General features: G+C 46.1%; 1 protein-coding gene across 1 annotated transcript; it reads left to right on the plus strand.

The window, feature by feature from the left end:
* The first annotated feature begins 10,246 nt into the window (after positions 1-10,246).
* LOC119652904 (zinc carboxypeptidase-like) lies at positions 10,247-11,567 on the plus strand. Its single transcript, XM_038057280.1, has one exon. It carries the CDS (start codon positions 10,284-10,286, stop codon positions 11,532-11,534), a length of 1,251 nt encoding a protein of 416 aa, XP_037913208.1. The 5' UTR covers positions 10,247-10,283; the 3' UTR covers positions 11,535-11,567.
* Positions 11,568-14,703: the final 3,136 nt, after the last annotated feature.

Below are 14,703 nucleotides of genomic sequence, written 5' to 3' on the forward strand. Positions count from 1 at the left end.
TGATGGACTATACTTCACCAAGGAGTAAATGGCAACCATATATGTATAATAAGAGGGGAGGTGCAAATCAAGAACCAGTCGCGTTCCAAAAGGTTAACCAAAGGTGAGTTAACCAATTCTTTGGTAGATTTAGCAGTGATTAGGTCTCTTATTAAAAAAGGCTACCCCATGCGAGTAGATTGCCTCGGAAACATGTAGCACTAACGTAGGCTTTTCAGCTCTCATAGTGTCATCTGATTTTGTTCAAATTTCGCCCCCAGCAATCTTTCCTAAGAAAGCTCTATATTCAGGCCGGAAGCAGTGTTCGACTAAACTGGTTTGGATAGTAATTTTATGAAATTTGGAGCAATCTCAAAGCCTGACCTGTACTCATAACTAATATCTCCTTTTAACATTTTACTGATAACTTCTCTGGAATTAGTTGATATCCACTTATGGATTTCATTCGAATGGGGGAAAAAGTTCGGATTTTTCAATCTCATTTAACGATGGTGGTCATAAATAAGTCTAAGCCTATTGTTAATGAACGTTACTTAGATTATTGTTCTCAATTATTTCATTGCTTATCAGAATAACGTGATCACAGCAGTCGCTCTTATCAATTAACTACTTGTCCGTGTTTCGAATACAACGTGGGTAATTTATTTAATTTTTTTGGAAGTTCTTTAGATAGTCTAGTTGGGCTTGGAAAAGAGTTGCCTTTTGGGATATTTTTGGCCGCAACATTTTGGATAGGTCCAAGTTCCGAAGTAGGTTCGCTGAAATTAAACAGTTTTAGGCTACAAAAGGAGGCCCTCATAATAGATTCAAAATGGATAAGTTCGAAGAATTCAGAAGCTTTACCGGAGACCTTGAGCATCAAACCGCGGAGAGAGAGAGTACAGAGGCCGAGTAGGACCAGAGCCGGTATCTGTTTTCAGCATGTAGTGGGAGCGCCCTATAATGCCGTTTGACTGTTAGCTCTATCTCTCGAAGTTGGCCCTGACGACAGTGATTGCATACCCAATGAAGTGCTTCTGTTCATCTGGTAAACCACGATATAGGGGCAGGGGTAGGACCAGTAAAAGAAGCCTTGAGGATGACGAAATTTAATGAGGTCGATATGAAGATAATGTGGTGAAGTTGCCCAAAGACAAACGATCATGCTGACGAATCTTAGAATATTGGCAGGGCTAGTACGAGCGCCCATGAGCTGAGGTACCTGCGCATGATATGCCAAATGAACTTCGAAGGGAGAGGACTTGTGGTTATTTTGACACTCGAGTGTTAGAAGTTGTGTAGAGCTTCACAATTCGTACGTCTTAGTAGGTAGGACCTGACTGCCACCGTTGTAATTTCGCATCAACTATGAGTCCTTGGTTTGGGCTAGGTTAACCGACTCTGGTTCAAGGATTCAACCACTTCAAGGAGTAACCACTTTGTTTTTGTTCCGTACAAAAACAATTTTTGCGTTCAACACTAAAATGAAGGGAAGATTGTCTAGTTGATACCTCGTTTCAGATTTGGGATGAGGGTTTTGTGTACGACCTACTCTCGAGAGTCCTCTGCAAGTGCAGAAGCTCGCGTTTTCACGCTTCTCAGTCATCTGATCTAGTTGATCTGTTGCGAAGGAAAACAACGTTTCCTCCGGGGTCCATTGTTGGTTGACCTCTGTTTTTAAGCGAAAAACTCAGTGGCACTGGGACGTGAGCTACCTTTGCATCATCAGTTTTAATTCAGGCTGTTCTGCTGACGAGGAAGGCTCATGATGGCCTTGTCTTTGTATAGTGGAGGTTTGAAGCTTCTGGGGTAGAGTGAGTATCCCAAGTATATGTAATCTTTTTGAATAGAGCATTTTTCAGCGCTGATTTGGACCTCAGTGCGGAAGAGCAATTCAGAGAACCGAAGAAGATATTGTTCGCAGTCCTTAAGAGCAATGAGAATATCTAGGTAGGCTTCGATGAAAGTGAGGTTTGGAAGAAGATAGTCACTGGAGAGATTTGGACGCATTATATTGTCACAAAGAAACTGTGTGAACTCAAAGAGTCTAGAGTGTCGTGACTGCCGTCTTTGGAATATCCTCTTCTACAATGGAAATCTGATAAATCGTCTTCAAGTTTGTGTCAGAAAAGGCGTTTCTGCTAACGTTTCTGAACAGGTGTTTGACGACCTGGAAAGGGTGGTGATCCGATATGTACAAGTACCGAGTCACTTGTAGTCGTGCTTCGGGAGAAAGCGCAGTGGGTGAAGAAAATCCACACGACTAGGAGTAGCGCCATTTATTTTCAATCCGCGGGGAAACGTAAACTAGGGCCTCTTCGAGGGCGCTTGTAGTCCGCAGGGAATTCAAGGCATTTTCGCCGTCAAAACGTTTGCTGCTGAAGTTGACGAGTTTTTGCAAAATGGTGGAGGCAAGTCAACCTGGCTGGCAATGAACACGCTCTGAATCGGCGTCAAATCTATGAGGGCCTTACATGTGAGGTCAGTGGAGGTGTCGATTAGGTGTTGACTCCAGAAATCGACAAGCTGGTTACAGTCGTATGGCCTACAATAGACGGTTGGACGTCAGAGCCGATAAAAGTCCAATTGAAGACTCGATATAAGTGTAGATTTAATCCTTCGCTATGAGTGCCATACGTGGTAACTGGTAAAGGGCACCAACCGGATGAGGCTGGGAAGCAGCAGTGTTGGTTGCCGATGGTGTTCTTCTAACTGCTTTGGACGGATAGTCGTGGATGTCAACCTGTGAAGCCAATTCCTTTACAGGGCATGGTTTGATGACCTTCAAAAAAGTATGATGGCTAAGTTAGTTGATGATTCTTTCGAAGAATCTCTTTATCAGGTTGAGAGCAAACTCTTGAAGAGGTTTTACTCTTGCTTGCCAGTACACTTCGGCATTGCGGCCGCAGTTCTTGGTTTTCCAATTGTACAATAAGCCGGTACAGTGTCTCAAGACTCTGCGCCCGAAGGACTCACATTTCTTCATAACTCCGGTAGAGTAAGTGATCCATGTAGGGGCTCCGTAACAAAGAATGGGTGTTATAAGGACTTTATGCAGAGTCAGGTTAGTTTTAGTGCCAAATCCTACTCTTTTACAAAGAAAAGAGTAAATGCTATTGACTGTACCGCGTACTTCACTGAGAGCGAGCTCAAGGTGTGGAATCTTAAGTGTTCATGAAATAGGGTTCCTAAGTATTTCATTTCAGGGATGACTTGTGTTTTTGCCTCATTGATTTTTTGACCCAGGTCTGTTAGTATACGCAGATATCTGATAAATATTTCTCAATAGAATTAGCTGTCTTACCGGGTCGGAGGCTAGACGAGATGCATGTTGTCAGCAAACCGTAAAAGCCGCAATCTTACACTCTCTGGGATTGGAGCTTGCCCAAGTTCGAAAGGAGATAGACGGGCCTGAAGTTTTGTGGTTCATGAGAGCCACCTTTTTTCTTAATGGCAACTATCTTTGCTACTGCAAGAAGGAACTTCATTAATGCCTTAGGGAGGTTTTCTGGCCCGCTTGATTTTATACCATTAAGTTTTTTTTGTGGTAGCTACGAGCTGTGATAAACTCAAAAAGGTTTTTGGATCTGTTGGTTTGCAGGATGGGTTGGAGACGGAGAAGGTACTCAATTTAATTGAATGCTCGTGAAAGAAGTCTTTGATTGTCGAGTCTACAATCGAAGTGAGGGTCGGGTTGTTTCTAGACGGAGGTGAATTTAATTGAGTGAGGAAAGACTCTGTAAGTACTTGAGCTTTCCAAGCGTTGCTGCAGATGTTCGACGAACGAAATTTGTGAATCTGTTTCTGCCTGTCAGTCTAATCGAGTATGGATTGACTTTTGAGATTTGTGGGTGTGTCAAGCAATGGGTTTAATGGGTCCTGGTTGTGAATCCACTTTTGAAGGGTAACCCCATTGGTACGTTGGGCGGGTGAGACCAAGGACGCGGAGTTAAATGTGATAATTTTTAACTTCGATCACAAAGAACACCAGTTGTGGAACGCCACTTCATCCGCATTAACGCAACCTGGATGAAGTGGCGTTCCACAACTGGTGTTCTTTGTGATCGACGTATCAACGAACGTCTCAAATCTAAAATTTACCGCAATGTCGTCCGTCCAGTTGCTCTCTATGGTTCTGAGTGTTGGCTGACCATAAAAGACAATAAACGGCGTCTTGCGGTGATGGAGACGAAGATGCTACGTTGGACTAGTGGCGTCACACGTTTAGATCACATCCGAAATGAGGATATCCGCGATCGTTATGGGGTTGCACCGATCGTGGAAAACTTGCGAGAGAGGTGGCTTGATACGCTAGATGGGGATTTGAAAGCCTCGAGATTGCACCCAGATCAGGCGTTCGATAGAACCAAATGGCGAAGCCGATCACGACGAGCCGACTCCGCTTGTGAACGGGACAAAGGCTGAAGAAAAAGAAATATAGCATCATTATAACTTGGATATCAGCGAATTGTGGCTGATCGTTAGTTTGAGCCGAAACAAGTATTTTAACCAAGTTTCTGAAGGCCAGTTTGCTACCTTGCAGAACTTGAGGGCCTGCAGCTCTAGGAAGAGCATTCCTAGCTGTTTGAGCGTAGGAAACGCTTGATTGGACTAATTTCTGCGAGGCTTGAGGAGCTGAGGCTCTAGGAAGAGTATACCTGGCTGCTTGAGCGTAAGATACGCCTGGTTGGGCCGAGCTTTGTGACATCTGAGTTACCGCCTGTTTGGTTTTCATAGCATCAGTATTCTTTTTTGCTGTGCCCGCTTCCCTTCTGGCAGTTGCAGCACTGCACTTCTTGGATAGGCTTGACTTTTTTAAGCGAAATTTTTTGGTGGAGTATATACTTCACCATGAATGTTTCAGTGAGCTGTTGAGAGGGCTCGAAGGTAGCCATGAACAGCCCCTATTGCGACTTCAACGGGAGGGTTGTGTTCTGGCTATGGAGAAGCTTGTCAGCTCGGGTGACCAAGTTCAACAAGTTTTTAACCATCAAGTACGGGTGCTTTTAACTGAGCTCTCGCATTATGTCAACCGGGTTTGTCTCTTTGTGGAGACCAATTGGATTACCAAGGACTGAGTCGTTAAGGCTGGTGGGGTGTTAGTTGTGTCGTGTACTCCGTTTCCTTTTACAAGCTTGAACGTCGACGCATGATCTTCATTGCTCTGCGCAAAGATAAATTTCGTGTCGGCTCTCGTAACTCTTTCCGGTTGCTTTCAATCCTTTTTCTTTTAAAGTTCGGAGGAATCGAGGTACATTCATTTTGTATCCAGTGATACGGGGATTTTTTTCTTTTTTTGAGCGAGTAGTTTGTTTGCTTCGAGAACTCAGAGCAGCGCAAAGGAGTACGGAATTTCATTGTCCACCTTTCGGGTCGGGACGAGGTAGGTAAGTGGTATTTGTGTGTGGGTGCGTCGATGTCGCCTGCCTGGTTTTCTTGTGTGTGTTTCTTTATCTCATCTCATCAGGAAACGAATGCATCCGAAAGATTGATCTTTGATGCATCTACTTATTGCCTCCTCACTTCCTAGGAGAGCAAACATGGATCTATTGCCGAGAATGGTACACGTGTTTGCTTCCATCAAGCGCCCATAGAGGATTTTTGAAGATTCATTTCCTCAGTGATTCCATTAAAATCCAATATCATTAATCAGAAATGAACCTTTAATGAAGCTCTGCCCATGGCGCCCGCTGGAATGTATGAAGCCATAAACAACTGCGTAATGCCTGTTGTTATAAAAGATGCTGTCACGTGCTCGCAGCAGCCCGCAGGCATGTGCTCGCAACAATATGGACACACATCAATGCACTGCATCATAAACACGGCACTGACACCAGCCTTTATGCGTGAAATTTTACTCGCACAACTCCCGTCGCAATCGGACGTGTGCAAGACTTTTACACCTCCATAAAATTTTGAAGAATGTGCTGGGGGTTGAATCTCTTGTTGTGGTGTGGTTTATTGACTGACACGGAGTACGACACTGATAAGCTTGATGGAAATTCTACTACAGTACCAGCTCAAAAATCAGAAATAAAAAGTGAAAAAATCATGGGAGGACTCCAAACATGTGATGAACAGTTGGAAAAGAATTCAAAAGAATTGAAGGAAAAGATAAAGGAATTTACGAGAAAGTTAGAAGTAGAACAAAAGGGCATTCTAGAAGTAGCAGAACATCAAATGGAAGGTTCAGAATTTGGAGGGTGGCTTCAAGAAGACTATAGAGAGGCAAGAGAGAACTGCAGAGTGGCAAGATGTATCAAGAAGCGAATAGACAGGATCAAGTCGTACGACATAAGAACGCCAGCGAGATTACAAAGCCGATGCAGGCGAGCATCTGCGAAGCTGAAAAATGGGAAATGGAAGCTGCCAAGTTGCATGATAGGTTAAGGCGTGTTAAGGCGACTAAAGAGCAGGAACATAACTACCGAGGAGTAGTAGACCGTGGCAAAGAGGTCATAAGTGAAGGTGTAAAATGACTAGAGTGGGCCATGCGAGAAGGTATGAAAAAGCGGGAAGACATTTTTAAACAGGATGAGCATACCTGGCGGGACAATGCAAAGCCCGAGGAGGTGACTATTCAAAAAGTTATAAGTTGGCAGATGCAAAGTGTGAAGCGGGGAGAACCGATTGAGAGGAACTTGAGACCCTTCAGGACAGGGGTAGCAACTCGCATAGTGATTTGAAAGCGAAGGTTCGCCAACTTGTAAAATTTGATGAGCGCAACACTTATGCGCATTTTTAAAAGCGAGTGTATGACTGGAGTAGAGGAAGGTACGTAACATGGAATTAAAAGAACCGTCGCAGGAAGCGGAAGGGATCTCGATGGATAAATGGATACGGAAAAAGCAACAGTTTTGGGATAATTACATTGAAGAAAGCGAAGAGACAGATAAAATGTTTTCTGTGTTTGGGTTGCATCGTGATTGAACAACCTCATGTAGCTCGTTGAAGAGTGAGTACCCCAGGTACTTGCTAGATATTACCTGGTCTTTTTCGATAGAGCATATCTCAGCGTTGATTTGAAGCTAGGCGCTATGAAGAACCTCAAAAGGCAGATAAAGATGTTGTCTGTGTCTCTTGTTGTTGTCTCTTGAAGAAGTTGCGATGCCATAGAGAAGATTGCGTGAACTCAAAGAGCCCAAAAGGTGTATTGATCGCAGTATTTGGAATGTCCTCCTCTGCAATGGAAATATGATAAAGCAATTTCGTCAAGTCTATGGCCAAAAAGGCGCTTCCGCTGACTTCTTTCAGCAGGTTTTCGAAAGTCGATCCAGAGGAGCAATCCTACAATCTGTTATGCTTACGGACGAAGTGCACTAGTAGGACGAGGGGTAGAAAACTCCTGTAGTTAGCAGTCACCAGATCACTTCTCCATCGAAGGTGAGAGGCTACGGAACGAGCTGTCCATGTGGCCGAATGCATCGCCAAAGCGTGTGACGCGTCCATGCCGAGGAGGTGCTCATTTCCCAGTAGAAGATCAAACTACTGGTGGAATACTGAACTGGCCAGCCTTCGATTCACCGAACCAGAAGAGCGGCTCAAAGAGCGGTAGGCAGAATCGACCAAAGGCAAAAAGAGCGCGCCTATAAGGAAGCCCGCAAAACCTTCAAGCTCGTCATCCAACGGAGCAAGAGGGAATGCTTTAAGGAGCTCTGTTTAGAAGCAGACGTAAACCCGTGGGGGAGCGCCTATAGAATCGTGATGGGGCGATTCAGAGGCCGATCATCTCCGCAGATCACGTGTCCTACACTCTTGTTAAAAATCATCCAGGGGTTATTCCCTCAGCAAGAGGAGGGCGTAGACAGCTTCCAGCGACCTCTGAACGACACGGCAATACCGCCAGTCACCAGTGATGAGCTGCTGGAGATCTGCACTAGGATAGGAGATAATAAAGCTCCGGGTCTGGATGGCGTGCCGAATAAGGCCCTTAAGCTTGCCGTGAAATCCAGACGGGACATGTTCGCTGAGTTGTTCGAAGCGTGCATGTCCGAGGTAATATTTCCTACATCATGGGAACGACAGAAGTTGGTGCTACTGCCTAAGGCTGGCAAACCACCAGGTGAGCCAACCTCTTACAGACCTATTTGTCTTTTGGACACTGTGGGCAAAATACTAGAGCGAGTAATATATAATAGATTACTCCCGGTTGTTGAGAGCCAGGGAGGTCTCTCAGATCGGCAGTATGGGTTCCGTAAAGCCAGATCAACCATTGATGCCATCAAAATGGTTACTGGCTTGGCCGAAAATGCAATCCACGGAAGGGGCAGTACTAGCAAATACTGCATAGTGGTGACCCTGGATGTGAGAAATGCATACAATTCGGCCAATTGGAACCTCATACGGGAATCTCTGGCGAAGATTGGTGTTCCCGCTTATCTTGCAGCTATTATCAACAGCTATTTACAAGAACGGACGGTATGACACCGATGACGGACCAAGAGTACGTTGTCCCCGCGGGTGTCCCACAGGGCTCCGTACTGGGCCCATTGCTGTGGAACATCATGTACAACCATGTTCTGAATCGTCCCCTTCCGGAGGAAGCCACGGTGGTGGGCTACGCCGATGATATAGCGCTGGTTATTGTCGCAAAGCATCTCGAAGATGCTGAGTTATACTCATGCGAAGCGATTAGTGCTGTTAAGGGTTGGCTTGAGAGTTCTGGTCTGACACTTGCGGAGAAAAAAACGGAAGCGTCGTAAAAGAAATTTTGCCCGTATTCAAATTGGGAATCATATCATCACTTCTAAGCCTGCGATCAAATACTTGGGAGTGATGATAGATGGGAAGCTTAGCTATAAAGCACATGTGCAGTATGTCTATGACAAAGTATCCACTGCGAGTGTGGCCCTGGCAAGAATGATGTCGAACGTGGGAGGGCCACGGCATGCTTCCTGGTTGCTTAGAGCTAGGGTAGTGAGTTCGATCCTGCTCCATGCAGCTCCAGTTTGGGGAAAGGCATTGCAGGTTACATTTAACGGTAACAAACTGAGTTCAGTCTACAGAAGAACAGCCCTAAGAGTGTGCTCAGCATTCAGGACTGTCTCAGATGATGCAGCATTCGTCATTTCTGGAATGATGCCCATTGACATCTTGGCAGACGAGATGACGAATATATATAATGCGAAGTCTCTCTCTCCTTTATCGCAGACGAAGAACGCCGAAAGGGAGAGATCGTTAAATAGATGGCAAGAACGTTGGGAACGCTCGGGAAAGGGTCGGTGGACACACAGGCTCATCCCTGCCATCAAGGAGTGGTTGGAGAGACGGCACGGTGAGATTAATTATAATCTTACTCAGTTTCTCACGGGGCATGGAGGATATCGCCAGTACCTGTTCAGGTTTAAACTGGATACCTCACCCCATTGTGCAAACTGCGATGGAGTCCCAGAGGACCCAGAGTATGTATTCTTCCACTGTCCAAGGTTTGTGGAGGAAAGGAAGAGCCTAGAGGAGATTCTAGGAGAGGTGTTTGTGCCAGAGAATCTGGTGCGAAGAATGCTATCATGTCAGGAAGACTGGGATGCGATCAACTCCATGGTCGTATCTATCCAGAGCAAACTGCGAAAGGCAGAGGAGATCAGAAAAGCGCGGTTACGTACGCCGCGTAGAGACGAAAGGGGACGAAGCTAAAATGAACTGACTCCGCCCTGTGATGTAATACCGTACGGTGGTTCCACGGGGCTTGGAGGGAGTCGGGGGTGGTTTTAGTGAGTAAGAATCCCACACGCTGGCGTGTCCAGGCCAGTGTCTTTTGAAGATTTCCACCTCCTCAAAAAAAAAAAGGTGAGAGGCGGACAAGGATGCCTCCGAAGACGTTCGAAATTGGCATTATAACAATGAATGACTCTTTGACGTAAAACCAGTAGATGCGGTGGTCAGATATTGTCCTTGGAGAGCGATGATTATTAAACGTAATAAGTGTCTCAATGGGGTAAATTTGCGGCAGCCTTAGCTGATCTTCCGACTTCTTCTTGGAGTCCGTTTTTTAAGGGCTGTTCCCTTCGCCGGTCATCACAATTTGTCCAGACACAAACTAAAACCACCACCACAAGTCAAAAAGGTGCCAAGTAAGACCCTGTTTTCCTAAAGAATGGAAAACTTACAGGGACCCAGCAAATAAAAATAAATTTCAAAGGGACAGAAAACTGGTAACACTGACACCACTATTAAATCCGATTCACAATCAAAGTTTTATCAATTAAATGTGGAATACGTTGTCACCTCAACTCAACTATCTTAAGCTGAATATAAGTTTGGTATTTCTATCATCGCCCAAAGTACGTTCCTCACCAGTAGTAAGAATGGCGCCTACAAAGTTAGTTGTATTAGGATTGTGTCTTGTTTTTGGGTTCGTTTCCTCTGAACGAATCCGCTACGACAATTATCGAATATATCAAGTTAAGCCGCGGACTTATAAGCATTTACGGTACCTTACCGACTTAGAAACAAGCAGTGATAGTATAAAATTCCTCAACCCTGTGACCGTTGTCGATAAGCATGTGAACGTCCTCGTGGCTCCTCATAAAACCGCAGATTTTGCAAATTCTCTGGACCGGCATGAACTCTTTTTTGAACTCGTGGAGGAGAACTTCCAAAGGATACTGGATGAAGAACAGAAGGATTTCAAGAAACGTTCTAGCACCTATGACTGGACTGGATACCATACCCTCAATGAAACCTATGATTGGCTAAGGTCGATGCAATCAAGGTTCCCAAGTAAAATAGAGATGATTGTGGGAGGCAAAACGTATGAAGGACGTGAGATTCTTGGAGTCAAAATTTCATTCAAATCGGGAAACAAAGGAATATTCATTGAAGGAGGAATCCATGCTCGTGAGTGGATCTCTCCGGCAACTGTGACTTATATCATAAATGAGTTAGTTACAAGCACGAATGAGGAGATCCGCACCATGGCTGAGAGCTATGACTGGTATATCTTTCCACATGTGAATCCAGATGGATTTGTCTACACACATACCACAGATCGTTTGTGGCGGAAGACAAGGTCACCAGGAACAAGATGCTACGGGGCCGACGCAAATAGGAATTGGGGCTTCGAGTGGATGACAATTGGAGCTAGTTCCGAGGAGTGCTCAGAAACTTATGCTGGTAAATCAGCATTTTCTGAAATTGAAACGAAATCGCTCTCCGAATATGTCGCAAGTCTTAATGGAAAAATCCATACTTACTTGTCTTTCCACTCATTCTCACAGTTGATGCTGTATCCTTACGGTCACACTGACGAGCCTGCACCAAACGATGCCGATCTTGCTCAGATTGCTGAAGCAGCTATTACAGCCTTGGCCAAACGATATGGAACTCAATACAAATATGGAAGTACATATTTGGCAATTTACCCGGCTGCCGGTTCTAGTGTTGATTGGGCTTATGGGGCCCAAAATATCCCAGTGGCATATACCTACGAACTAAGGCCAGCGTCTTCAATAAACGGATTCGTCTTGCCTTCAGCACAGATTATCCCAACGGCGCTAGAGACGATGGATTCACTGATTGCACTGACCAAAGAAGCAGCATCGCTTGGTTACTTGTAAACTAGTTGAATAAAATTTTGTTAAAACCACCAATTTAATTTTTTTATTTAAATTCCTTAAATTTCAAGTGTCATCCCGTAAGCACGGATGGGCGGCTCCTGGTCGGGGTGACTTCAGTGCCAGGGCACTTGAATGGGGCACTCCAGAGGGAAACAAATTCTGGAAATGGCGGCGAGAACAGGACTGGTAGTTCTAAACACCGGATCCACCCCAACGTTCCGGCGCCCGGGCTGCGAGGGAAGCATTCCAGACGTAACCTTCGCGCCGGAATCGTTGGTGTCGCTGGTGGACGGGTGGCGAGTTCTGGAAGACTTCTCGGTAAGCGACCATCAATACATTGTCTTCGAAGTGGTTGACACAAACTTTCGGTGTGCGCCTCTCTGTACATGGAACTTCGCGAAAGTGAACACCGGCAGGTTTGTCGAAACTCTTGGGGTGGGGTCGTTACGCCAGGTGGGGTCAGTTGTAGACCTGGTAACGACGGTCTGCGGAGCCTCCATGTCCAGGAGGGCATCGAGACGTGGCAAACCTTCTATGCATTGGTGGACGGTGGAGATCGCAGAGCTCCGGAAGGAGTGTCACAGTCTCCGCCGCTTAACACAGTGTCTAAGTTACCTAGAGAAGGCACGTATCATAATGGCGGAGTACAAATAAGCCTAAAGGAGAGAGTGCAATAAACAAGAGCAAAGCTCGCTGCTGGCAGGATCTGGTCGACGAGATGAATGGGGGCCCGTGAGGACTAGGTTACAAATTGATAACCCGAAAAATCGGGGCTGTGCGGAAACCCTGTTCACTTAAGGCCGAGCAGATGGACCGCATTGTAAGGGGACTATTCCCTGCGCACCTCGTATGGGATGATGACGTCGGCGCGGATAGCACCGAAGACTGTCCACTTTTCTCTATAAAACAGTTAGGACTCCTCTCCATGAAAAGCAAGAAGGCGCCAGGATCCGATGGTATTCCAGCAGAGGTAGACAAACTGGTATTCCAACACCGACCAGACCTACTGCTCGGCGCATTCAACGCTTCCCTGAGAGAAGGCGCTTTCTCTGCCCATTGGAAGGTGGTGAGGCTTGCGCTGATCAACAAAGGGAAAGGCGACCCCGAGTCGCCGTCTTCATACCGTCCACTATGTATGCTAGGCACTGCTGGAAAAGTGCTCGAAGAGTTGATCAGAAGTAAACTCGCTGAAGCGATATGCGCTGCCGGAGATTTATCTTTCCGGTAGTTTTGTAGAGCAGGGTGATCCACAATTGATGCTGTCATGTAAGCCGTGGATGCCGTTTGACGAGCGGAAGCACATAGCCACCGAAGTCGACGGGTGGTGCTCCTCGTAACGCTTGATGTCAGGACCGCCTTAAATCCGTAAGATGGAAAGACATTCTAGGTACACTAGATAATACTTTCGACGCGCCGAACTACCTCTTACGGATATTGAGGGACTATCTTGCTCTATGAGACGCTATAGGATCAGGCGAGGATAGAGGTCACGTCGGGGGCAGCATAGGGATCCACCCTAGGGCCGGACCTCTGGAAAGCTACCTACGATAGTCTACTTAAACTCGGCATGCCAGAAGAGTCGCGCCTGGTCGGTTACGTAGAGACGGGGAGTTTTGCGGGTGGCGTTTGCATACCGCACTGTCTCTGAACCGGCCGTGATGGTGATTGCGGGAGTGATCCCCATTACCTTTCTTGCTAAGGAGCATCAAGTCATATACAAGCGCAAGGGAGATGAGCCAAGAGAAGTGGTTCCTCGTGAAGAATGGCAACGCATTCCAGACGAGCGGCAACTCTCTTGGCAAAATTAAATTAGAGGCAGATGGACTGCGCGGCTCATCGGCAACTTGGGAGCGTGCCTGAATCGGAACCATGGTGAAACTATTTCCTTGTCCAGTTCTTTAGTGGGCATGGAGGTTTTCAGTCTTATCTGCACAAGATTGCAAAGGCAGGATCTCCGGATTGTATGTTTTGCAATGAGGTTGTGGACGACGCCCATCAACTTTTTTTCTTGTGGAAGGCGGGATGGGAGCTCTATTTAAACACAGGGGATCTCTCTCCAGACAACATTGTCGAGGAGATGCTGACGAGTTTTGACAGGTGGGCCCGAGTTGCCCATTACGTTCCGCTCCTTCCCGTTGCTAAGAAGATAGAGCTTGACCGGTGGTGGAGTTAGATGGCAGGGAGTTCCTTAAATTGACAGTTCCCTACCTCTTCTCTCCTCCCGTTGGTGTAAGGAATTCCCTGATTTGAAGTCCTCCCAAGGCGGGAGAGTTCGATTCCAGGCTAGCTCTCTAACGATGGGGAAGTGTTTAGTTGGGAGTCCGACCTAAATGCATTCACCTACCCTTCCTTTAGTTTGTTACGCGGATATCATTTTCCTGGCGGCTTTTGAAGATTGAAGATTTTGAATTTTGAATTTGAAATTAAACCCACACGGGTTTATATCCGCCTCAGAGTAGAGCTCCTTGAAGTATTTCCTTTTGCTCCGTTGGATGGCCAACTTGAGATTTTTATGGGCTCCCTTGGTGCATGCTCTTTTTGCAACTGATAGATCCTACCTACCGCCCCCTGGACCGTTCGTCCGGCTCAGAAGGCCGACCAGTTCATTATTCTACCAGTAGTTGGGTCTCCTATTGGGGAATGTGCACATGCCTTAGAGATGCATTGTGTGACATGGTGGCCGTCAGCCATACTTCCATGAAGGTCTGCTCATCCAGTGCTTTTTTAGCCCAGCCTGGTATCCCTCTTGGATTTGGGTATGTTCTTTGGAAACCATGTGGCTGTCTCCTTAGTTCAAAGATAATTGCCTGATGATATCTGTGGATGTAGTCTTCGGTAACGTGCAAGGTCATACAAAGCGTCAGTGAGGGGCCAACGAAGGTCAGTTCTGCGGTTGAAACGGACCCTCCTTTCCGAAGGGTACTTAATTACCTTCATTGGCCTGAACAATATCTAACTGAACAAAATCTTCTAATAAATTTCGGCCCTTTATGTTATTTTCTCTCTTTCAATTACCTTTGCAATTCGTCCCATTGAATGGAGAACAAAGTTGTTTAACATGGCATGGCATTGGGTGGAGCGTAGCAGGTGTACACGTACACACCCCGCTCACACGAAGCGACTGGCCGCCAGACTCATGTAGCATTGTATAGCTTGGTGACCGCAAGTC

Source organism: Hermetia illucens, chromosome 3 (assembly GCF_905115235.1).
Source record: "Hermetia illucens chromosome 3, iHerIll2.2.curated.20191125, whole genome shotgun sequence".
NCBI classification, from domain to species: Eukaryota; Metazoa; Arthropoda; class Insecta; order Diptera; family Stratiomyidae; genus Hermetia; species Hermetia illucens.

What these genes read in the sequence shown, in the direction of transcription:
- LOC119652904 (XM_038057280.1), top strand. Translation starts at nt 10,284, where the DNA reads ATGGCGCCTACAAAGTTAGTTGTATTAGGATTGTGTCTTGTTTTTGGG.